The sequence below is a fragment of the Rutilus rutilus genome (assembly GCF_951802725.1).
Source record: "Rutilus rutilus genome assembly, chromosome: 7".
NCBI classification, from domain to species: domain Eukaryota; kingdom Metazoa; phylum Chordata; class Actinopteri; order Cypriniformes; family Leuciscidae; genus Rutilus; species Rutilus rutilus.
In genome coordinates this window covers 20,888,220-20,914,695 of record NC_140221.1, presented here as the reverse complement: position 1 = coordinate 20,914,695, position 26,476 = coordinate 20,888,220, and the positions used below count along the sequence as shown (strand labels likewise).

The window sequence follows — 26,476 nt, the reverse complement described above, 5'->3', positions numbered from 1 at the left end:
ATTTTAATTATGTATTGGTGTATAAAGACAGTTTAAACAAATTTGGGAAAAAGTTTTTTAGAAAAAACCTACCTACCCTGCCTTTAAAGCTATTTTATTTTTTTATTTTTTTACATATTTTACTATGTAATTTATTCCTGTAATTGAATTTTCAGCAGCCATTACTCCAGTCTTCAGTGTCACATGATTGTTATATTTTTTATTTTATGAATTGTATTATATTTTATTGGTGTATGGGTGTGTTTTCAGGTGTTGGAGACTTCTGTATATGGGAGTTCTCTGGTAATCCCGTCTACTACTGCTCATATGACTACTTCGCTGCAAATGACGCCACAGCGATTCATCTGGTCTTATTCAGTCTGGAGGAGCCTTATGAGACTCAACTCAACCAGGTCACATTCTGGCTCAACTGCCTAAAGGCTCTCACGCTGCCAGAGGACAACATCGGTATGTGTGCGGGACTACAGTCTGCAATGAATGGATTTTTTTCCTCCTCATTTTTAGAGGGATTCCCGTAACAATAATTACAGAGAACAGCTGAAGCTTAGAAGTCTCTGATTAAGAGGTCTTAGGAAAAAGCTATAGAAAAAAATCTGGATTAAAATTCATATTGTATACTTGGTTAGTAATTTAGGAACCAATTCTCCAATAGTTACTTTTTTAACACACATTTTTAAAATATGATTATTTGTACTAAATTAACAAGGTAATCCCAATGAGCTTTTGCATGCAGTTTTGTTGTCCATGCATCACTGTTTCACGTTCTCCATTCTGTGTGATGCTGTTTGTAGTTTTCTCATTCTTGTCCCTCTCAAACTCTCTCTGGTAATTTCAGCCTGACTTGCCTTTGCTTGCACTGTAGTGATGGTTGATGAATTTGTACTGTATTGTACTATAGCAGGCACTTCCATTGTGTTATGGATAATGCCGAAAAGAGACTTCATTAGAGTCAGTGCATCAGTCTAAATCTAGGAATCCAGTTCTTTGTCTGTGGTCTATGGAATTATGAGTTAAAATGATGCATTGAGGTTAAAGATGTTCAGAACAGATCATAAGACTGGTGCTCTGTTGTGTCCGCAGCCTTTGGAGGGAAGATCAGGAATCCACTGCGTGTGGTGCTGGTGGCCACACATGGTGACATTGTGAATCTGCCCCGATCGTTTGGGGGAGAGTTCAGCTATGACAAGGAGAGATCTCTACTTAGGGAAGTCAGAAACAGGTGATTAAATCAATATGAACTGTAGGTTTGGATCTATGAGACCTACAAGGACAGAGTGATCCTTTTACTCTATGGAGCATAGATTAAATCCTATACTGATTATAGTGATTTGGTAGATAAAACATCATTATAAGTCAAAATGATCAATTGAGTAGATCTACTCAGCCTTGAAGGTGCTTTGTTTCTATTAAATTGAGTATTATACTGATTATTTTTTATCAGGTTTGGGAACGATCTGCAGATTGCTGAGAAGCTCTTTGTCATGGATGCAGGAGCGTCCAACTCCAAAGACATGAAGCTGCTGAGAAACCTTCTGTTAGAGCTCCGCAACACCATCATCTCTGTAAGATCGTTCTCCACTCTTTTGGACATCTCAGCACATTCACATTAAACCACCTGAAACCCCCCTGGTTTAACATTGATTCGCATTAATAATGAAAAAGACATGGAACTTTCTAAAGATGTTGCTCTTTTGGGTGCTTTTGATTTCTATAAAAATGTTTCCAGCAATTCTGATTATATGTAATGTTTTCTGATAGTCTGATCTCAATAATGAGGCTCACTTCTCTTTACCATGTCAAATAACCACCACAGTTTTCTCTCAGAAATACACAATTATCAAACACTGACACTCAGATCCTTCCTCCTACATCTCTATCTTTCTCTCACTCCTACATGTACCTGTTACCATTTCTTTCTCATCTGCCATTATATTGTGTCTGGAATGGATCTTTGTGTACAGTGCAGTATATTATAAAGAAATAAAAAGTATTTCAAGAAGTATTTAGTTCAGTATGTATTTATGAAATATATAGTACTATATGTTTGAAGTGTTGAGGAAGCCTGGCGTTCATTTATCAGTGGTGGTTTCTACTATTGCTCCTATTTTCGGTTAGTGGGGAAAATACTCTTTAAACTTATATTTGTACAATATTTCGAGGTGAGAATATTAAAGACCCACTCGTTTGTCTTGGGCTAGAAAGTAACTACCGAGCAGGGCCGTGCACAGACCTTTTGAGGGGCATGTGCTGAAACTAAAAAAAGGGCACCCCACCTCCCATTTTCAATAACACAAAATAATAGTCTCAAAAGCTTTAGATTTATTCACGATTAATAACAACCATAATAATAATAATATAGATAATATAGATAAACATGTTTTAAGGGCTTCTTTAAACCTAACAGCAACCTTCTGTGAGCCCGGGATGTTGGTCTCTTGAAGGTCTCTTATTCACTACACTTTCTCTAAAAAGCATTTCTGAAGGATCACGTGACACTGAAGAGTACTGAACTGGAGTAATGATGCTGAAAATGCAGCTTTGATCACAGAAATAAATTACATTTTAAAATATATTAAAATAGAAAACAGTTATTTTAAATTGTAAAAATATTTCACAATATTACTGTTTTTGCTGTATTTTGGATCAAATAAATGAAGCCTTGGAATGAATTAAATCATGAATTACATTGTGCATGATACAATATAAAGATTTCACAGTGATCTTCTGTAATGTTTTTTTTTAAGTCACTACTACAATATTACTGTAGTAAAACCATGTGAGGACGAGCGGAGAGTATAGGCTATAGATAAAAAAAAAAATTAGCTAGATAATACGTGCATATTAACAGCCTTGAATTAACCATAACATGATTAGTCTAAATGTTAATAAATTAAGTGTATCAGCAATCATAAATCAAAGAAGAAATGTCTTACGTCTTAGAAATATATGTTACCTAGGTGACGAGGATCACTCGTAGCTTTGTGTAAGTTCCAGTACGAAACAGCGCGGGGGCGCACCTGTTATTTTTCCGATGGTAAAAACAAATTATATGTTGTTGTATTACTTATAATCAGTATATAGTTTTTGACCAGCGAATGTGTGCAAATGTGCATTTTTTGTCCGTCATTAAAACGGCGCCGGCGGTATCACATTACATTTTCACCAACAGGTTACAAACTAGTTTGTTGTACCTATATGGGCGCTCAGTTTTTCCTGCTGTAAAATAAATTTGGCCAAAATCGCATTTTATAAATTATGAAATGCTACTGTATACACAGGCTATTTAAGTGTCTATGTATTGGCTATGACTAGATGGCAAATGCTAGCCGTACCTCTCAGTCTCAGGCGACGTCCCACATGTCTCAGTGAGTCAGACATCAAATAAATAAAATACTAGCCTTTATAGACATAGTGTTTAGTAGTAGCCTACTTATTCAAACAACAAGATATTTATTTACCCTTCGTAAAACTTCGTTCAGCTGCTGTCTACTGTGCGGCTGCTGTGCAACTTCAGGATTCAGTGAATATAGAGGGGGCGGAGTTATCAGCATACTGACAGCTTGAGGATCGAATACGATTTACACAAGTTCATTTTAAGAACTTTCATTGGCTAAATATTTGTAAAACAGACAGACAGACGTAAATGGTAACCAATAGCATTGATAAAAAAAAAAATAAAAAAAAAACACCACCCAAAAAAGGGCACTTCGGAGTGTAAGGGCAAAAAGGGCATGTGCTCTGCACAGGTTGAGCCCTACCTGTGCACGTGCCTGCTACCGAGCAACCACTCAAAACACCCTAGCAACTGCATAGGAACATGTACATGTTAAGAACCACAACTTGACAACCCCTTTGACAAATACATGCAGAAATGTAAAAATTGCTTTTCTATCTCTCTCGTTTTGACAGACCTGCAGGCCGATGACTCAGCTGTCAGAGAAGCTGTTGTCCACTCTGCCTTCCTGGCGGAAACTGAATGGGCCAAACCAGCTGATGTCATGGCAACAGTTTGTTGTGGATGTGCAAGAACAAATCAACCCTCTAGCCAGCGAAGAGGATCTGCGGGAACTGGCTTCACAACTTCACAGCATAGGAGAGGTGTGTGTGTGTGTGTGTGTCTGTGTGTGTGTGATGACGAGCAGATGATTAAATATGTATGCATGTTTGAATTATGGGTATATTGCTGTAGGTTTAAAGTGTATTTTTGGTGGTTGCACTGTATCATTAATTAAAATGATTATTTTCATGCATTCTGCTATACTATCGCACACGCCCCCGCTATTAATGCCACATTCAAACCCCCAAAGTCTACAATACAGAACATCTACAAACATGTTTTTATGTGGGTCCAAATGAGTTGGTGGGCGTCAGCAACTGAATAAGGGCTTTGTCAGTCTATTGACCACCCACAACCATTACAACATCAGCTTCACCGATAGAGAGGGCAGGTGAATGAGTCATTCTCATCAATATTAGTCATTTGTGTTTTCAGCAGCAACACTTAAAACACATTTTAGGGAATGTTTTGATGTTGATGGGCTAAAATGCCAAGCTGTGATTCAGCTTTATTAACATTTACTTACATAAGATGCTCTGTTTTATTGAACTTCAGATCCATTGTGTCTAATGGACTCTCCCCCCCCCCCTCATAAAATCTGTTATGTCATTTCTCTTCAAAGAATAATTCACCCAAAGATGACAATTCGTGTCAGCCTGTGTGACTTTCTCTCTTTTTTTCTACTGGCCACTCTTTGTACATAATGAGAATACATTGCAATCTTGAGCTATCAAGCTCCAAATTTCAAAAATCATTCTTTGAGTTTCATAAAAGTTTGCCTTATTCCTAGTCTTCCAAATGCATGCAATAGCTCTGTGTGATGAACAGACCTAAATTCTGCACTTATAACTGATATATCTACTGATGATTTGTGATGATACAGTATATCATCACATTTATTTGAAGAAAAAAAAAATCATTGAGAAAGTGACTTTTCTCTCCTAAAGTGACCATTTTAAATTTGGATCAACACATCTGCTGAACTGTTATGGAAGCCACCTAAAGGCTTGTTCACACCAACACAAATATTTGGTCTAATTTTTGCACGTGATATGTCTGTTCCGACTAATGCATAAAAACACCTGATTGGCTAAATGAAAATGCAGATTCACTGACTAACAGTAGGTGGTGTTTTTAGAAAAGCAGCCACAAAACGGTATGCAACATTGTTTTGACACCCGCTTTTCGGAGAGAAAAAAAGAAGTGAAACAGTATTTACATGTTTTCAAATAGCCCATCAGATTTTTTTTATTCACTGTGGTGTTTATCAAACAATACCAAATACAAGAGTATAGAGAGCTGGTTCCAAATTCTTCCTCTGCTGTTCACTGGCACTTAGCAAAATAGTCTGTTCGTGAGCACCACCGAGTTGTAGGTTTATGTAACTTCAGCGGCTCTGAGCATGTGACCAAAAGTGTGAATCTTATTGGTTTTCTTCGTGGTGCAGTAGAAAACAGTTTAGAACAAAAAAATCTGTCACATTGACAGCATGTGAATGTTTGTGTTGGTCTGAACAGACACATTAACAGCCGTTTATTTACATAAAAATGTAATTGCGCTGAATATTCACCTTAATGTGAACAGACCTTTAAATGACCATCAGAATCACCCATTTCCCTGCACAAAATAATGTTTATTCCCTTTTTTGCTTTAGATTAACATCATGCAGAGTGAGACTGTCCAGGATGTTGTCCTGTTAGATCCTCGCTGGCTTTGCAGTAACGTACTTGGCAAGCTTCTCTCAATTGAAACCCCCAAAGCGATCCACCACTACCGAGGCCGCTACCGTGTGGAAGAACTCCAAAACCTTGTCAGCGAAGGGGACATCGATGAACTTCTCCAGGTGCTCGACGCCATGGACGTATGTGCCCGTGATTTAGCCAACCCGGGGATGGTGGACATTCCCGCCCTGATACGCACGGGTGGCCTACAGCACACCTGGACTGATGAGGAAGACATCGAAGGTGAGGACACTTTGCTTTACGGCGGAGTGCGCGTGGTCCCTGCGGAGCACCTGGCGCCGTTCCCTTGTGGACTTTTCCACAAGTTCCAAGTGAACTTATGCCGGTGGGGCCGGCAACAGAAGCCTGAGGCCGAGGCCGAGGACGTGAGGTTGTGGAGCGGTGGAGCTCGGGTCGGACTCGGTGGCGCTGAGGCTCTGGTTCTGCTTGTGAACCACGGGCAGGGCGTGGAGGTACAGTTACGAGGACCTGACGCAGATTCCGGACGTTGCTATGCTTTGCTGGACACATTGTGCGGCATGGCCGAGGGTCTCCTAGCTGCTACATTACCCGGTTTGCTCACCGCACGACATTATCTAAGCCCTCAGCAGCTGCGGGAACACCACGGCCCTGTCATGCTCTACCAGCCGAGGGACTTTTTCCGCGCTCAGGCTCGAGGCGAGAACGCGCTGTCGAACACCATGGGTGGCTATCGTGAGAGCTTCGTCAGTATCGTAGCATTAGGTTGCACCCATGTCTACAAACAGGGCAGTCTTGGTGGGGAAGTGCCCGTGGCGGAAGTCAGTCACCTGGCTCGACGCAAGCTCTGCCGCCTGCTGGACCCACCCGATGCCCTCGGAAAGGACTGGTGCCTGCTTGCCATGAACTTGGGCCTTAGCGAGCTCGCTGCTAAATACAGTTCTGGCACCAACGGGACTCCGCCTGCAGACCCCCTTTCCCTTGTCAGCCCCACAGCCACGCTCCTGCAAGAGTGGAGCCAACGACCCGAGTCAACCATAGGCATTTTGCTCGCTAAGCTGCGAGAACTTGGTCGTCGGGACGCAGCGGATTTCCTCCTTAGAGCTGCGCCAGTGTTCCGGGTCAACCTGGAGATTCTGGGCACCCCACCGGAGCCCTACAGCCCGGTGTGTAATGGGGGCGGCACGTCCTACAACTCCATCAGTTCCGTGATCTCTCGTTAGGACGTCACTGGTGTCCATAGAGAAACGTGCAATTATCCTGCAGAGTGGTGTTAAATATCAAACTCCCAGCTGGTCCTGAGGCTGAAGTATTTGAATCAGATACTCTGTTCATGTCCATTTTGTTGCCCTTTGCGATTTCTGAATGTTCATCCTTGGTGTCTCTCAAAAGGTGCCTGTGTAACTTTTTTTTATAGGCTGTCTCACATTCCCAAGGTGAAACTGTAGACGGCCTTTCTCAAAATGTCCTAATTGAACGAATCCGCAGTTTGCTATTAACTTCTATATAATCAGACAGCTGTTATAGGGGAATTACACTAAATTTGATGACCGAATGATAGATCACTAAGTGCTTGGCAACATTTAATAAATGACTATTGAGGCTATTGAGTGCCTTGAAGAAAGCGAACTGTTGACAAAGAGCCATCATTGTAGATTTTAAAATTAGACGTGCACCTCTGCAAGTGCTTCAGTGTTTACCTGTCTTATGAAGCTTTTAATGAACATATCTATTACGCAACAACAGATTTATGCTTGTTCTACGACATAGAAAATTGTGTAGTTTACATTTACTACCTGAATGTTTCTTATCGCAACTAAAAGGCATAATTTTTCAGACAGGATTGTATTTGACTGATGAAGCACAAACCAACATACTAAACATTCCTTTAAAAGCAAAAGTACATGGTAAAATTATTTTAAAATCTGGTTTTGAAAATCCTTCACATTGTCCTAGTAACACTTACACTTGTCACATTCACTTTTGAGAAATATTACAGTTCTAACTACCTATCAAATGGAAATGATGAAATAATCGAGGCACTTACATGACAAATAAGATATTCTTTTTTTTTATATATAAAAATGGTGTCTGCTTCAGTGTATTGATAAGCATGATCTTTGTTGCAATTGTTCAGCTGTTATATCAATATTATCTGTTTCACACTATTACACTGTTGTTGAGTGTTTAAGGCAAACTTATTTTCAACACGTAGTCGTGTATTCTTTACACTGGAGAATTAAAATATGTTGACATTTGCATCGAATACCTGTCTGGTTGAGGTATACTGGAGACAAATGAAGTGACAACTTGAAAACTGTAGATGGCAGCAAAGACTTTCTGTTACATCTAAACACATGCTATGACTTTTTTGCTCTCCTTTAAATGAGACGGTTGCAGTTTCATCATGTTTTTAATGTCAAAAAAAAAAAAAAACAACCCGAGGACTGTTCCATATTATATTTTGGAACAGGTCTTTCCTCCAACCCTTCATCATTCCCCTTGCAGGCTGAAAATCACAGACATTTTAAAAGGGAATCTGGCATATTTTGTTCTCTCATTCCAAACGGCACATTTTTATATTGTGATTTAAGTCCATGTATTATGGAGCTCTTTCTCTGTTTAGCTGTGGTCAAGGTTCATGATTTCCCCTCTTAAGACTTTAACAGGGTACATCAGAGGGAAATTTATCCTGGTGTATTTAAGACTTGTACAGTCATCTCTTTGCACAAGACCTTCACATTATGTCTCTATTTATATTATGTTCGCATGTCTCTGAATGCCATGTCCTTAATACTTCCTTAAACTTTACAGTGTACTACTTTTTTATATAATAAATTGTTTACTCAATGACTCTCATCAATGTTCTTTTTGGAAAATATTTGTATAGTGTTGGTTATGCATTCTTTTGTACGGTGGCCGAGCCGTACAAAACGGACCACAATTCCGAAAACAAAATAACAAATTTATAAACGCAATGGAAAGACTAAAAAAAAGTTAACAATTTCCAAAACAAAATAACAAATCAGAAAACAAATTTACATTTCGCTGTTTGAAAAAGATTTATAGGATAATAATAATAATAATACATTTTATTTATGAAGCACCCCAACTCAAGGGCACAGTACAAAGAAATGATATGATGTGAAACCATAGAAATATTCATAGTTATATGAAAGCAAATAATAAAACACTAAATAATAAACACTAGCTGAGAAACTGAGAGAAAAGATTTGAAGGAATGAGATGGAAATTGCAAGGACAGGAAGTCTTCCCCTACAAAATGGCTGATTGCTTGGTCTGAATTGTGCAATATGCTAAAAAACCTGTTCCAGAAACAGTCCATGCATTTTAAAGTTTTCTCGAGTGCCCTCCAGTAAATTCTGTGTAAAATGGCTTTTGCGTGTACTCTCCCCGCTGAGGCCTTCAAATCAACTGTGAGAAGCAGGACCCACTAAAATGAATTGAAAATGATAATGATTGCATGATGATTAATCAGTCATGTGTTTTTTTTTTTTTGCTTTTTTTTTTTTGAGGAGTCAGAGTGTGTGGCAGGACAGAGCTTGCATTATTCAGCAAACGGAATTACCACCCCATATTTCAACATAACATATTGAAGCTTTCCTGTTTTTTTTTTTTTTTTTTTACAGCTCTGTTTCTATTACACACTCTTGAAAATAAAGGTTCCAAAAGCGGGTTTCTTTTTAAGAATCTTTATCCATGGATGTTAGGTTCTAAATGGACTATACCAATAGACTGTAGTTGTAGTAACAATGTAATAGGCTACTAATCTAACACAGTCATGTTTGGCTTGTATGTTGCTCACACTTGATCAATGGTATTTCTTTTGACTACTCCTTTTTGATCATTGTTTTAAGAGGGTTGCTGATAGGCTTAAGTGATAACTGAGCAATCTTACCATCCACAGCTATTGTGCACTATACTTGTGACAGACGAAACATTAATCAGTATTGTTCCCCCTTTGTTGTTATGTAGATTCAGCAGGACTCTAATTCTGGCCTGCCTCAAAGCTTTGCATGACTGTAATGTGGAATGTTGTCACAGAGTCAAGTTATAGCACTAGATAACCTGCACTGACGTCCTCACATATAGACATACTGATAGTAAATCCAATACACACTGGTCTTTGTGTTCTCGATGTGTGAGTGAGCAGGGTGACGAAGTTAAATGCATTTTATAGTGAAAATGTAAGACTGCCTATTAAAATAGAGTCCCTTTTGTTTTTATGATCTTTTATAATTGAGTATCTAAAGGTTTAAATCTATTTATCTACAAATGATCTTGTCAGCTTTTAGAATATTGGTTTGGTAATTAATTCTAACATTTTTCAATCAACTGTAATAGATTTCATGTTGTATAAGAACTTGTCTTTGAACACTTAGGAGGCAAAAGCACTACTGAATGGTTAATAATAGGTTAAACAACTGAATAGGTATAACAATTTTATTTTTATACTTTATTTTAAGATGTCATTGTTACAGTGTAATTATATATTTAAGTACGTAGTGATATTAATGAACTACATGTAGCCTACCTACTATGGGTTAGGGTAGGATTAGGATTTGGTTGAGGGTTAGTTGCATGTAATTATGCATAAATTAATGTTATTACTATGGTAAGTACGTGTAACATATGTAACAAGAACACTGTAAAATAAAGTGTTACCCAATTTTGTATCTTGTTCATGTTGTTTCTTTAGAAACAACATTGTTTTTTCCTCCATGAGTAAGATCATAATCTGTCGGGAACTCATCACGTGCTGGTGGGTCACATGCTCTGACGTGTCCGCAGGGGCGGGATCAAAAGATCTATAGGCAAGAGCCTCGACCAATGAGAAATGAGGAATTTGCCTTCAGATGTGCTATAAACTTGTGGCCCGTCTATGAAAAAAAAATATTGTCTTCGGGATTCAGGACGACAGGGTGAGTCAGGAGTTTTTAAAGCTTTCTGAAATTTTTGTTGTTTTAACATTTATTTATTTTTAAAAACTGTCAATATGGACCCTTTAGTGCAAATTGTATACATCTTTGTTTTGTTTTAGGTTTATACAGAAAATAATCGAGCTTGTTAGGTCGCTCTGTTGCTGATACATTCTTATGAACTGTAACTTAATACAAAATAACGTTACATTCTTCTTTAGAACTGTATTCGACACGCGGTTATACCTTCGCTTAATAGCCGAACGTTAGATGGGTAAAGCATAGCGCTTTTTGCTATGACCATTTCTTTCAAATTGTTCCAATAGTTTCTTTTTCGATTTCCGTGGCCTGGTTTCGCTCTTTGTTTTCTTTTCCTGGGAAACTGGGCTGCAACCCAACCGCCCAGATCCCGTGACTGCTGTTAAAGGAACACCGTATTCTCTTCTGTCTCTAGAGACCAGTGTGCATGTCTGTCCGGAGGCCCGTGCTGTGAGCAAATATATATATATTTTTGGAAGATAATACAGTCATATAACGTTAACGTTACCGATATAACGTTAGATTCGTTTCTGTTCGGCGGCATAACGTTAGGTAAGTTTGTCTTTTTAATTTACGCGTCCACTCGCTTTTATTATTCATAACAAGGTTATTAACTAACGTTACATCTGCCTGCTGTTGGTTCTTTAACTTACACGATGTAAACAAATATATCGTGGCAGTAATCTGATCTCACGACACTGTGGAAAAATACGCCCGTTCTTTTAAATATGCATACACGTTTAACGTTAGGCCTAATTATACAGCAGTGAGGTGATTGACCAGGAATATTTGACATGAGATTTCAAGCCGTTTCAGCAATGTCTTGCGTAACATTATATGTAACCATTTTAAATAGCTTTATTCAGCACTTAAGAGCATATTAATTACAATAATTCTTATTTCAGCCGCATAAGTAAAAAAAAAAAGACAAAAATGTGGAATTCTGACTTACGTAATTAAAAATTCGGAATCACATAACTTAGTTAAAAGGTCTTATATTTCCACAATTTAGATTTTTTCATATCATAATTATGACCTTTTATGTTATAATTATGATCTACCAAAGAAATGGGTAGTCGGTTCCATATTAGACTATTTGAAAATTCGAATATTTGTACAAAAAAATGATGTCTAGATATTCGGACTAAAATGGTGGTAAAAAAGACCAATAACTTGTACATTTTTAAGTTTGATATCTTTACATGGAATAAAACAGTTCATGGTCACTTATTGCAACATGTCTGACCTGTTGTTGTTTTCCCCCGCAGTGTTTAAACATGAGGGTGTATTTGGCAGCGTTCACGTTGTGCCTCAGTGCAGTATTTGCTGCTCCAACTCTGGACAAGCAGTTGGATGACCATTGGGAGCTGTGGAAGAACTGGCACAGTAAAAAATACCATGAAGTGAGTGTTACTTTGAAGAGAGATTGCTGGCTTTAAATGTACATGAACAAGTTGAAAACGGAACAAGATGTGGAACTCAGTGTTATCTCTTTCAACACAGAAGGAGGAGGGGTGGAGGCGAATGGTCTGGGAGAAAAACTTGAATAAGATCGAAATGCACAATCTCGAACACTCCATGGGAAAACACACGTACAGACTCGGAATGAACCACTTTGGTGACATGGTAAGACTGCAGAAGAAGTTTATTTGAGGCGTATGCATACTGATTTTTTTAATTCCTTCAGCATTAATCAATCTATTCTATATCTACAGACTCATGAGGAGTTCAGGCAGGTGATGAATGGCTTCAAGCTAAAGAGGGAGAGGCGATTCACTGGATCCCTCTTCATGGAACCCAACTTCCTGGAGGTCCCAAATAAGTTGGACTGGAGAGAAAAGGGATATGTGACTCCTGTGAAAGATCAGGTGAGATAGCTGCCATAATAACTAGCTAGAAATGATATACAATGGAATATGAGTCACGGCTCTTATTTAAACAAAAAAAATATATATATAAAAAACTGGTCTGACCACTTTGAAAGTTAGATCTATATGATGTGTGTGAAAGATTATAGTTGTGTTTTCGGGTAATCACAGAGAAAACATGTCATAAATAAACCATATACACCATTTACATCTGTTAGGCCTATTCAATAAACTACTAAACTTTTTAACTTTTAACCCTTTGTGCACAACAATATTCAAAACTAATTTTAATGTACGCACATTCGTAGTTTCTATAAATAAAAAAGTAACTAAAATAATCATATTTAAAATATTTACATTAAAAAAAATTACATTTCAAAATTTCAGTTAACTTTCAGTATAATTTCAGTTACGTTTTATTTTTATTTGCAATTTCTACACAAAATATTTTAGAGCTTGCTATAGTAGCAGTTATTAAAAAATACCCATGGTTTATTAATTCACATGACTTTTCCTAGTCTAAAATTCACATTTTTAAAATTAGGCCTCTTCATATATCCAGGTTTTTCAAGACAGTGGTTCTTTGAAGAAATAAAATGGGATACCAAAATAAGAAATATCTTGATCCTTACGGAATTGCTGGTCTAAAACATTTTCAAATGTGATATTTTCAGGGTGAGTGCGGTTCTTGCTGGGCCTTCAGCACTACCGGAGCCATGGAGGGTCAGATGTTCAGGAAGACTGGAAAACTGGTGTCTCTGAGTGAGCAGAACCTGGTGGACTGCTCCCGTCCTGAAGGCAATGAGGGCTGTAACGGAGGCCTCATGGACCAGGCCTTCCAGTACGTCAAGGACCAAAGCGGTCTGGACTCGGAGGAGTCCTACCCCTACTTGGGAACTGTAAGTTACATAACTTTTTATTCTTCTGAAATCTTCTGATTAATTACTTAAAAGATTACCATAACATACATGCTTTGTTTTACATTTGTTTTCAGGACGATCAGCCCTGCCATTACGATCCCAAATACAGTGCAGCCAATGACACCGGATTCGTTGACATTCCCAGTGGAAAGGAACACGCTCTGATGAAAGCTATAGCCTCTGTGGGGCCGGTGTCAGTGGCTATTGACGCGGGACACGAGTCTTTCCAGTTCTACCAATCAGGTGTGCATATTTCTCACCACTAGTTGTTAAGCCTACTAAATGACAATTACATTATGACAATTTAGTGAAGGAGAAGCCTGTTGATGTGAACTAACGGATGTATACCTCTTGTTATAGGCATCTACTTTGAGAAAGAATGCAGCAGCGAGGAGCTAGATCACGGCGTTCTTGCCGTTGGTTATGGTTTTGAGGGTGAGGATGTTGATGGCAAGAAGTACTGGATTGTCAAGAACAGGTAAGAAGGTCATTTATACTGTACATTCATTTAAAACCATGAATGGCCAATGTTTAAAGCCAGGTGTTTTTAACCCAATGTGCCTTTTCTGTATTCTAGCTGGAGTGAGAACTGGGGTGATAAAGGATATATCTTAATGGCAAAGGACCGACACAACCACTGTGGCATTGCTACAGCAGCTAGCTACCCTCTTGTCTAAGGAAGATACCTCTCGAATCAAGACATTGTACCAGAAGGCCACATTAGTGTCTTGGGTACTTGAGTGGTTCACTGAAATCCACTAGTGTAGTAAAAAAGGAGTCGCCTAACAGGGGACTGTGTCTCACAGCCTGAATGAGACTGTGAGAGAGAGAGAAACCTCAAGCTCTAGGCATTGTGTGACACTGTTTTAGGGACTGTATGCAATTGTTTTTTTTTTGTGTGTTTTTTCTGTGGTCATTTTAATCGCATTAATTTAGTTGATTTTTGCCTCAATGTAAATAAATACATGTTCTTTAGTTCAAGTTGAAATGTACAAATGTTTTTTTTTTTTTTTTTTTTTACTCTCTGTATGATCAATTAAACTGTTAAAATTGGAACTGTTTCCGCTTGGATTTACATTCTTCCAGTAGTTTTATATATAGAATTTAAAAACAATTCAAAAGAATTTTTTCTTGAGCACCAAATCAGCATATTAGAATGATTTCTGAAGGATCATGTGACACTGAAGACTGGAGTAATGATTCTGAAAATTTAGCTTTGCCAACACAAGAATAAATTACATCGAAAACGTATTTTAAATTGGAATATGTCACTATTTCTGATCAAATAAATGCAGCCTTGGTGAGGATAGGATAGTTTTTTCCAAAAAAAATCTAAACTTTTGAACATATTTACATATCATTTGCAAAACAAATGTATTCCTATCACCTCACTGTGACATTTTGTTGACTTGATTAGCAAACAGAAAATCCAAACTAGTGTAACTAAGCCTATTCAAACTGGTCAAAGTTGGTTATGATTGAATGGTACTGGTTTTCAGTACTGCTTTCTTAAACTTAAACCTAAGCAGCAACATATGTCATGTTCATGAGGGTTTAAAAAAAAAAGGTTTTCCAGACATACTATGTCACAATCGATTTCTTCTTCACTGTATTGTGTTCTGATCTTCAGGAGAGGTGAACATTAACATTTGTTTGCTCAATGTGTCCTATTTGTTTATCTCTTGGCATTTTGCCATTGCATGGGCCGTCATCATGACCAGCAAACTAAGACTTGTGGGGTGGAGATTACTGGGTTTTGGCTCTTGTACTAGTAGGGAGGAGTTTGTTAGAGCCAGAGGGTGTAAACGCTTTACCAACTAACAAACAACAGATTCTGGAATGCACATTATGTTCGCATAAAATAAGTGAGGAAGAAAGACAGATTGTGAAAGGGGTAGAAGAACAAATCTGAACAGAAAAGTGAAATAAGGAGAGAAAAAAATGATTTTAAATACAGGAAATTTAATGTGATTCTGTTTACAAAAGCATTGTTTCTACAAGTTAAAAAAAGCTACTGTGATATTTTGCATGCTAACTCGATGTCATGTGATTTTCAATGGATCAAATCGCAACCGAAATCTCTATTTTTTCTGTTTCTTGACAAAGGACAAGTACTCCTCCACATCATCTGGAGAGCCCGCCACAAAGGGCGCTCTCTGGTGCAGTCCCTCGGGGATAATATCCAAGACGCGCTGGGTGCCTGTCGTGGCGATGCCTCCGGCCTGCTCGATCAGGAAGGCTATGGGGTTACACTCGTACAGCAACCTCAGCTGGAGAGCATGAAACACAAAAAAGAAGTTACATAACGCTGACAATCCAAGTTATTTTTCAAAGGGTCTAAACCGTGAACATGCATCCTAGTTTTACCTCCGAGTTTGAAGCCGGTATGTGTCAATTTGGTGTCATTGAGTATGTTTTATGGATTCATTGTAGTCTTATCTATGTAGAACAGAGAAACTGGACTGTGTAAATGCATATAAAAGTTAATACACTGCAATTTCTTGAAAAGCAGCATGAACTGCAGATACTATATCTGGGTCACTGCTTTCATGCAATAGTGTGTATTTGCTCCAGCTTAGGCTTATGCTGTGAGTTTGATCACTGCCATTGTCAGGAATGACACAGCTCTTCATCCTCAAATGAGAGGTTATCTGTTATAGGAATACGACCTGCCCTGCACCTGCTGTAAACCATCAAGTCATTTACAGTATAACTTATGATAGATTGACCTAGTCTGCTAACTAAAGATAGAATTAATACATAAACATTGTTAACAGAGTGATGCAGGCGTGACGTCAAAACCCCGGAAGACTACAGGCAGCCACACACTACAAGATAATCAGGCCGATTTTAGGCCCAATTCTCCCCTCCGTCAATCCCGGGCAAAGTCCTGATTATCTTGATGGTTCTACAGATTATCCTATCAGATTTTCCTGTGGTGTGATATGTGTTAGAAGTGATTGAATCTGCTTGGTAGATCGTCGGGGCCGCACTAATCTCAAATTGTAAATATCCAACGTTGAATATTTACGATCAGAAATCCTGTTGTGTGAGGGGAACCCCGAGGAAATTTAGATTGTCACGTGGAACAAAACGATACCCAATCAGAAAGTGAGGTGATGGAAGTCTCCACGACATCATCCGAAACTTTTCCTTTTTTTTCCCAGCGAATAATAAGCAGTCCAAACACTATAGACCTTATTCAGAGCAGCGCCATGACAGGCGTGAAAGCAAGGCTGTAAGGAATAGACTTACTGTGTTTTCAATGGCATTTGCTTTAAAAGCAGTATAAAGCTCCCAGATCACATCATTTTGTTTACTGAAATGTCTTGGAAAGATATTTTTGCAGTGTTTCGTCAGCAGAACAATCCAAAAACACATTAAATAACCCACTGACGAGATGTATGTCTATCCCTCACAGCCTCGCTTTGATTCCCATTAAAAATCAAAGATGGCGCTGGTGTGAATAAGGTCTGTTATCACAGTTTCTTCTTTTCCGTCGTCCGCCATGTTTGTCTACTCTAAAGTCAAGTTTGACCAGTAGAGGTTTTGCGAGATTTCCTGTGCTCACAGTCAGGACTCTGTTTGTGAAGGGAATCTGTTAGGCTGTACCCGAGATTGCATACTTCCCTAGTAGGCGAAAAACAGTATACAAAAGAAGTATGTCCGATTTCACAGTACTCATAAAAGAGTAAGCAAAAAGTGCCCTGGATGACCTACTTCCGGCAAGATTCTGAAGTGTGCATACGATGGAGACTTTACTATCCCATAAGGCCATGGGAGAGGGTTTATGAATGGCAGAGAAGCAATGTAACTGACGCTGGTAGGTCACGTGATAATGACAACATGCTGAATGTAGTCGGAATTACATTCATGCCACACACATTGGGTCTCATTCATGAAACATTCGTAAATATACGAGTAAATATGTGAGTGATTTGCGGGTAAAGAGACATTCCTGAAAATTCTTCTCCTGATTCACAAATACTTCGTAAACGTCAGATTTGATAGTGAAATGTGTGTGTGTGTTAATGAATTCCAATCAGTCGTAAATGGGACGCGCGTGCACGCTCATTCTCTCAATTACCATAAATCCCGCCCATTAAAACCGACTGACAACTATATATGGGCATCATATTATGACACCAAACAAAGGATTTCAACATGTCTTCTCAAAAGCGAATGAAGAAGAGAAATTTCTCAGATGCAGAAATTGAAGTTTTATTATCAGAAGTTCATTCAAAACGCCACATTTTATTTTCAAGCGTACATAGTGGCGTATCGGGTCCTAAAAAAAAGGATTTTGTTTAGGTAATAATGCTTTTAAATGCTTTGGGTAAAAATATTACAGATGCAGTTAATGGAGTTTCATCTGTTAATCGAACAGTCCCAGAAGTGAAAAGAAAATGGTTCGACATGAAGCTTGGCTGCAACACTTGTGACTTGCGGACTTGTAAAAAAAAAGAAAAAGCTTGAATAAAAAAAAAAGAAAAAAAAAAGAAGATAACTGTGCTATAACTGGCTCTCGTAATAAACGTAAAAAGAAAAACCGTATGTAATTACTATGTATACTATTTTTTCAAAATGCTGTGTAAATATGTACCCGATTAAGGTGAATTAAAATGCAGCCTTATTAATGAGCAAAACGTTCGGATGTTAAACGCACTATTTACGCTTGGCTGGGAGCAGGTGTAGATTTCTTTCGTACCGACTAACATTTGGAAAATACGAACATTTTAATGAATCCAAAAATTTACGCCAGAACCACTTTACACACGATTTACACAAAAATTCGTTCTGCTCGTGCACATCGCGGCACTCCACACACTATAGGAACAATGCTGTTATATCTATGATTTTTTTATTGTCATGTTTTTGGTCTCTCACATTTTAAATATCTTATACGATTTTAAAAATCTTTTGGTGTACTTTATTTTAATAGAATATTGCAGCTGTGACGTCAAAACCTAGAAGACTAATTGGCCAGTGGTTCCCTCTGGATTTTCCTATGGTTTTTTTATGATGGGGTTTTTCAGTTTATGAGTAAAATAAGATCTGTGGTAAACCGTAAATCGTCAAGTTATGTTTACCACAGACTTTATGTTTCTCATAAACTGAGAAAAAAAAACATTATAAAAACCAATAGGAAAACCCTGGCCAATTAGTCTTCTGTGTTTTGACGTCACAGCTGCAATATTCTATTAAAATAAAGTTAAATAAATAAATAAAACAATAAATATGTTAGATGAAAATGTAATCTAAAAAAAAAACTTGAATTGAAAAAATGAGAAATGTTGCCTTGGCAACAAACTAAAATAAAATACGGTGAAATACTAAAATTACTAAAAATTAAAGCCAAATAGAAATACTTAAAAAAAAAATCAAAATCACAACAGCACATAATGTTACTAAAACAATAATAAATAAACTGAAAATATAAAAATAACATAATAATAATAATAAATGCTATAATACATAACACTGGACACAACCATAAGACTAACCTGACGTCATACTCATTATTTATTATATCACTATCACCTGATGTGATTTTTATGACCAGTTTCCAGTTTGCCCTGAATATCTTAAAATATGTGAGCTCACCTTTCCTTTTGGACTCTTCTCATTGGCTGGGTACATGAATATGCCGCCATAAGCGAGGGTACGGTGTATATCAGACACCATCGACCCAACATACCTGGCACCATACGGGGCACTACCATCCTGTGAAACAATGACATTTCATCAAATATAAAATCAGGATCAAAAACTCAAACTTTCTTCATATCTATCATTTTAGGCTTGGATTTTTGAATAAACTGAAAATAATTTCAACTTGCACCACAGTCTGCACACAATCTAAACAAAAATTGTCGGGAACAAAAGGTCACAAGTGCTTCAATAAAAGAGGATAGGAAAGCAGGAAGTAGTGTGAGAAGTTCCAGGAAACTGAAACCAGCTGGACAGCTAAAACACATCAGTCACACTTTATTTTACAGTGTCCCTGTTACACGCCTTACATGTACTTACTATACAACAGCAACTAACCCTAAACCAAACCCTACTCCTAATCCTAATTATATAGTAAGTACATGTTGGTAATTCATATTTCTCAGTATGTATTTGTATAATTACACTGTAACAAGGACACCTTAAAATAGAGTGTAACCAACACATCTGTCACCAAATGAAATCCCTCTTCCTTTAGAAAGATGTGAGCAGTAAAACGACAAAAAAAAACTACATAAAGTTGTAATATTTGGCTTTAAAATTGTATTTTAAGAGGTGGCAGCGTGTTCCCTTAGCCAACCCCACTTCAAGCAATGACAGACACAACAGACAAATCAATACTTCATGAGATAGCATGTTTCTGACAACACTTCTACGAAAACAACATGATATTCCACATAAAACATGCCATGCGTGATTAGCAAGTTTCCCATTTCGTAATGCAGTATTTTATCTAAGACAAGCTGTTCTTTTTTTTTTTTTTTTCTTGTTTACTTTTTCTTTATCACCATCAGACTGCTTAAGATGATCTTAAAATGAAGAAACAAAAGCATGTATTCCTGGAAACACAAGATCTCACATCTATTCACTAAAAAATATTAACTAGCTGACCCACGGAAAATTCATACTCAGCATATTTTATGATCACTCACTGCACGCAGTCACTCTCAAATCAGTTACATATGCTGCGTCTATGTTCCAGGTCAGAAAAAAGAACAAAACTCTGCAAAGGAAGTCACTCATCACTTTCCAGCATAATGTAACGTGTGTAAACATCAGCTGATGCTAAGCACGGCAATGCAGTCATGCAAGCTGTTGATCAGTCAGCAAGCATTATTCAGACTCACTTTGTTTTAAACCAAGTGATCTTCAGGCCAGCTAAGCAACATTTTCTGCTCTGTCGCAACATGTCATGAACATGTGAGTACGTTCAGCTCTCTCACATGATGTTTTGTACACAGCAAATCACCATATGCACTCAACGGTTGATTTGTGCTGTGGTCTTACGGACTCACTCAAAAAATCTTGGCTAGCAACAATAAGACTTTCCTAAAATAATATAAAAAGACAAAGCAACATTCTTTGGCTATTTGTATGTCTCTGTAGGGAACCCACCTCTGGGTATTTCTTGTGCTTTATGTACTCATTGACTGCAGGCTCAAAGTACTTAGCATAGCCCTCGTTGATACTGTAAATCTTCCCCTTTTTCTTGATCTTCACATTTCTGTCTGTCAGAATGAATTCTCCAATTGCCTGAAGAAAAGGAACATAAAAAAATAATAATAATGAGCTCATGTTTCACAATGACACCGTACTATACTGTATAAATACTATACTATATGCTGTAATAAACCAAAAAATACATTAGCCTAAGATGAGGAATCAAAACTAGTTCACTACAGCCACAAACTATTCCAGGCTTTTATCTGAAATTAAAAAAAAGAAGTGCTCTTAATGTGTAAAAAAAACTCTAAAGATGTTAAACCATAAAGAGAAGTGAAACAACTCTCAGTAACACATATAATATAAGTATAAAAAAAAGTTTCACAGTTTACTACATAACTATTTTTCTTTTTAAGACAATATTATGTTCGGTGTCTGCTTACTTTGCTCATAATAGTCGTTAAGCTGTAAATGATTCACTTAAATCATTTGGTGTGCTTTTAAAGGGATAGTTCACCCAAAAATTAAAATGCTGTCATCATTTACTCACCCTCAAGTTGTTCCAAACCTGAATGAGTTTATTTCTTCTGTTGACCACAAAATAAAATATTTTGGAGAATGTCGGTAACCAGACAGTTGATGGGCTCCATTGACTTCCATAGTAGGAAAAAAATACCATAGAAGTCAATTGGTGCCATCAACTGTCTGGTTACCAACATCTTATTTTGTGTTCAACAGAAAAAAAGAAACTCGTTCAGGTTTGGAACAACTTGATGGTAAGTAAGTAATGACAAATTTTTAATTTTTGGGTGAATTATCCCTTTAATTAACTGATTCCTACATACCTTGAACTAGGCTAGCCGACATGGCCATACAACTCTGATTTCAGAACAGCCTACTTTTCATATTTATTTATTAAAGTCCTGGCATTATTATTCATCATTAGTCTGTCATTTCAGCAGATTGAATTTTTTTGTGCGTACTGGATCCAGCATGAAGAAGTCAACTCCAGTTCCTGTACTGATAGCCACTACCGTGGCGCTGCCGTAAAGCGCGTAACCCGCACACACGATCTGATTGCCCGGCTGTAGGGCGTCCTTGACAGTCGGTTCTCCGTCTGAGACCTGAAACAGGAAAAACAACTGAATCAACGGTCTGTCCTCAAAGACAAAACAGTGAATTTTATTAAATAGACTGATTAAATAGACTGTTAAAGCAAATAAAACTGTACACGTTAACATTTAACAAATCCAATATGACACCACCTAGAGTGCATGTTTGTTACTGCAGTTCAACGTGAAGTGTAACTTTTTAACGATTCGTAGTAAGAAAAGATTATATTAAAACATAACAAACGTTAAATAATTGACTCAGCTGTGCCGTTGTTATTCGTTACATTCTAGTGCACTTAATAAAATCTATTTAAAGTTATATTGAATTCATGCTTAGCCAATATTTGTCATCAGGCAGGGTCAAATGCAGGCAGCATACCTCGTCAATCTGCATGGGAGAGTAGCACAATAACACCAAACATCAAACCAATCCATCTCTCACACCACATGACAGAATTAAAGCTTACATTCTATTATTTATTTATTTATTTATTGCATTTGCTTAATGGATCTCTCGCATGCATCAAAAAGTACACCAAATGCACATGCATGCAACTCCAAAACTCCTATCTTGCAGTGAACAGATGCAGTACAAACACTCACTCACCCTTTTGTAGATGGCAAAGATGGTGCCTATGGGGGCCAAACAGTCAATGTTGGAGGAGCCATCCAGAGGATCAAAACAGACTATATACTTTCCCTGTGACAGACAGCAGCCTGAACTGAGTATGCATCCGAAATGAGACGGCGACCTCATGTGGTTGTATTAGCATTACAAATATGCATGAACACAGGGTACATTAGACTGACAAATAGCCTAGTTTACATAGCAGCCATAACTATTGAAACCACACAGACATTTCTAAGGGTTTATTTATTTAATTATTACAGACATCCAATTTGATTTTACCGAACTATTAAAGTTTTCCCCCATTATTTAACATTGCCAATTGAATGTATGTGTGATGGAAACTAATCATACTTTATCCCATTCTAACTGTTTTGATAATGTCCAGCTCATAATATTTTATTATTATTATTATTTTTATTAATTGTTGTTTTGAGTTATTTTGAGACGTTGTAAACAACACATTCTGAGCTAGATTATTCTCTTTTGTCTCTCATAACAATGTTTCCAAAGAGTAGCAGTATCATTTTATCATAAGTACACTAATATTTAGGCTACTTGTTAGAGCTCATTGCTGAAATAACAACTCCAATTTATATACATTATATTATTTCTACCTTTGGTGGTATCAAGTGTTAAAGGAATAGTTCACAATATATATTTTGTCTTCGTTTACTCACTCTCATGTTGTTTTAAACCTGCAACTTTCTTTCTTCTTTGAACACAAAAGGAAAGGCAAGAGCCTGTCAAGCAAAAAAAAAAAAAAAATGGCAAAAGCACCATTATATTCCAAACGATACAATTTTAGATTTTCTTAAGCCAAACCAATGAAAATATCTCTCTTAGTATACGTTCACATCCAAATATGGCAAGTCAAGACACTTTGACACTAATGATGTTGGATGTGATTTTCCTAATTTTCATGTTTTTTTTTTGTCGTTTTTTTTACTTTTGTGAAGCTTTTAAAATGCACTTTTAGGAGCGTGACTGACTTTATGAAAAGAGCAGCATAAACCTTCTACCTAACATTTTCTGTGGAAAGAAAAACATCCTACAGGTTTGGAACGACATGAGAGTGAGTAAATAATTACCAGTATTGAACAGTAAAATATATATATTCATAAACAAGACTTATATCACAAAGCTCATACTCTTTTCTCAGCAGGTGTGTAGATGACATTCTCGTTCTCCTCAGAAACCATCAAACAGGTGCCATAAGAGGCATGCAGCATATTGATGACCAGATCATTGGAAAGCACATCCAACTTCTTCTGCTCATCGCCTGTGACGTTCACCTGCCCGGCAAGACCTTGACTGTGTTCAGTGAACCAGAACATAATATTATTAAAAAGTAGATACTGAGGTTCAGATCCCAAAATAGTAAATGGTGGCAATTCCTTATTCCTAAATAATACTCTCACGAGAATTACATATTAGTAATTTAGAAATGAACAACCTCACATGTAATAGATCATTTATATTATTTCATAATTATTAGGATTATTAAAATGATATTATTATTTCTTTACAAAGACAACTACATTACAAACTACTAAAATGGATTTATGGTAGCACTTTTATTTTTCAGTCCTGGTCCGCATGTCATGGCAACGGTCATGTTCTGTTCTGTTTAGCTATCCATGTGTTTGCTGTCGCTGTTTGCCTGAGCTCTAGATCATTATTTGTTGCCATGGTTTCTGATTGCGTTTCACACCTGTTCTTTGTTTCATTGATTACCTTCCCTGTGTATTTAAGCCCTCAGTTTCTCTTAGTTCTTTCTTCGGCATCGTCTTGATATATAGTCGTTGATGAGTTGTCGTTGATGTTTAATGTTGACTTCTCCGTATTTATTAAAGTGTCTCGTATCCCATTCATCTTCTCTCGCTTTTTTTGTGGATTACGCATTATTCAAACTGGGTAATAACTGGAAACTAACCCTGAACCTACCCCTAAACCTAACCTTAACCCATGTAGTTAACTATTACTGGGTACTTAGTAGAAAGTACCCTATACTACAACTACATATGTTCAGGGTTAGTATTTAGTGCACATACTGTAAAATAAAAAGCAACCTAGTTTGTTGTTTAACTAACCATACACTGTAACTTTACAGTTCTTTTACTAGAACTAACTTTAAATAGTCTCAAAATTCGTCCTCACATTTTGATTTTATAATTGGTTTCACCCTCCTCTGCTTCGTACAGTCGAAGAATGTGTTAACAACACACAGTAAAACATATTCATTCTCATAATGCAAAATAATTCAGTGAAACTTACAGATGATTGAGTCCAGCTTTCCTGACAGCAGATGAAATAGCTTTAATAGCAGTTAACAAGGAATTAATGAGCTGTGTGAGTTCTCCGGTGGCCCCCTTCACCTTCCGCCCCTTCTCCATCACGAAGCGAGTGAGGGTCCATACGTCCACATCAAAGACCGACTGATCCGACATTCTTACGGTATCCGAGAGTTGCTGCAGTTGGCCAGGCAGAGACTAACTGAAGAGACTCTAGGCAGTCTTTTTTACACACACAGTGAGTGGATAAAGGCCAAGGTTATATTGGTGAAGCAGATCAAGTGACAGTAGTATAGTCTGAATGCTAGTAGAGCCAAAGCTCAAAGAGCCTAACTTATAAAGCCCGTCCCTTGGCTCCCAGCTAATTATTTATGTTCACTGTTGTCACATGACATACACTCAGGGGTTATAAGGTCATGGGTCACAAATCAAAGCTCATGAGTGTTTATGACAATCATGTCTTAATGAACACCGGAGGTCTGTTAAATGGATCGCATTAATAAAACTGTGTATTTATTTATATGTAAATGTGTCCCAATAACTCAAAGTCAAACCTAGAACTGTGACTAAACACATCAAACACATTTAAAGAAAATGGATAAACAGCATTTTATATTTGATTCACAGCACTGAAAAGTGCAATTAACATGCTTTCCGAGGACTTCATTTAAATCGTAATCCTCAACAAGCACTGTTTACGCAATATATTTAAGCCCTGCTATAGACGTCGCTCTCCATATTCAACAGATTTGGAAGACATATTTCCAAACAAGCATTGCCTCATGCTCTTATTGCCTTAAATGTGGGTGCTTTCTCTGCTACAGAACCTTCCAGAAAAGATGTGGGCTCCAACACAGGAGAAATCACTGAACACAGGCAAGCATTTCTGTTTTATACTGCACTATGCTACAAATAATTATCATTAACATCTTGAAATGAACAGATTTGCATGCATGTTTTTTGACCACGGTCATGTATAGCAACACCCCAAAATGTGTCTCAAATGTCAGCTGGGCTCTATGCACCTACTGGCCTTTACAGAAAAGGTCATCTGCTCTTCATTTGGTTGCTTGAACTTGTTGTACAGTATGTCTTGTATTCAAATCTCTGCATGTTTATATAGGAATACATTGAGTATGATAAAGGAAAAAGCATTCACAAATAATATTAAAGTGTTCTCAGAGGTTTACTGAAACACAATTAAAACATCAACGTACGTTAAAGTCACACATTTTTATATTGCCTGTATTTCTGTCATGACAACTCTCAGAGAGATTGTCAATTTTAATATATTTGGTCTTGGCGGAATAGATCTGCTGCGCTGCTGCAGAGCAAGTACAGAGACTTGCTACTGCCAATACACTCGCAGACAATGCTGTGAGCGTGTAAGACTTGCTGCTGCATATGTAAGATACATGAATTAACCCCCGTAGCAGATCTATACAGGTGGAGCTGGGGGAGGTGGAGGGTTTCTGAAGCGCAATGCAGACTGCTAACATCAACACTACCAATATTTGTCAGAATGTATACAGTTATAGCAACCCGCCCCAGACTCTAGAGTGTCTTCAGTCCTAACAAATCAGCATAACCATTCAAAGAATGGGAAGGGGTTCTAAGAGCCATTAAAGACAAAAGGTGAGAGTCTCTCAGTAATCTGGCTCATTTGACTTATAAAGAGTAGAAAAACTGGCAGAAACCCCTAGCTAAAATCTTTGCATAACAGAACCATTCATCTGATGTCACCA

General features: G+C 37.5%; 3 protein-coding genes across 4 annotated transcripts in view; 2 read left to right on the top strand and 1 right to left on the bottom strand.

Moving 5' to 3' along the window:
• Positions 1-8,607, top strand: part of dapk1 (death-associated protein kinase 1) — a 68,502-nt gene extending 59,895 nt beyond the window's left edge. Inside the window, exons 22-26 of the mRNA XM_084413254.1 lie at positions 250-447; positions 1,081-1,219; positions 1,442-1,562; positions 3,910-4,098; positions 5,712-8,607. Coding sequence (XP_084269380.1) covers positions 250-447; positions 1,081-1,219; positions 1,442-1,562; positions 3,910-4,098; positions 5,712-6,980 — 1,916 coding nt within the window. The 3' untranslated portion in view covers positions 6,981-8,607. The remainder of the gene's footprint in view (positions 1-249; positions 448-1,080; positions 1,220-1,441; positions 1,563-3,909; positions 4,099-5,711) is intronic.
• Positions 8,608-10,559: 1,952 nt separating this feature from the next.
• Positions 10,560-14,580, top strand: ctsla (cathepsin La). 2 transcript variants are annotated; one of them, XM_084414649.1, is made up of 8 exons: positions 10,560-10,700; positions 12,005-12,139; positions 12,240-12,362; positions 12,452-12,604; positions 13,279-13,503; positions 13,599-13,767; positions 13,885-14,002; positions 14,102-14,580. In XM_084414649.1, the coding sequence occupies exons 2-8, from the start codon at positions 12,014-12,016 to the stop codon at positions 14,199-14,201; spliced, it is 1,014 nt and encodes a 337-aa protein (XP_084270775.1). In that variant the 5' UTR covers positions 10,560-10,700; positions 12,005-12,013; the 3' UTR covers positions 14,202-14,580. The 2 variants fall into 2 exon arrangements, with proteins under 2 accessions (XP_084270775.1, XP_084270776.1); XM_084414650.1 differs by lacking the exon at positions 10,560-10,700 and adding an exon at positions 10,917-11,288.
• An 892-nt stretch (positions 14,581-15,472) lies between these two features.
• Positions 15,473-25,031, bottom strand: fbp2 (fructose-1,6-bisphosphatase 2). The gene is made up of 7 exons (XM_084413783.1): positions 24,715-25,031; positions 23,589-23,751; positions 22,417-22,509; positions 21,681-21,821; positions 20,650-20,787; positions 19,129-19,248; positions 15,473-15,794 (listed from the first exon to the last, which is right to left on the bottom strand). Exons 1-7 carry the CDS (start codon positions 24,885-24,887, stop codon positions 15,606-15,608), a joined length of 1,017 nt encoding a protein of 338 aa, XP_084269909.1. The 5' UTR covers positions 24,888-25,031; the 3' UTR covers positions 15,473-15,605.
• Between the last annotated feature and the right edge of the window lie 1,445 nt (positions 25,032-26,476).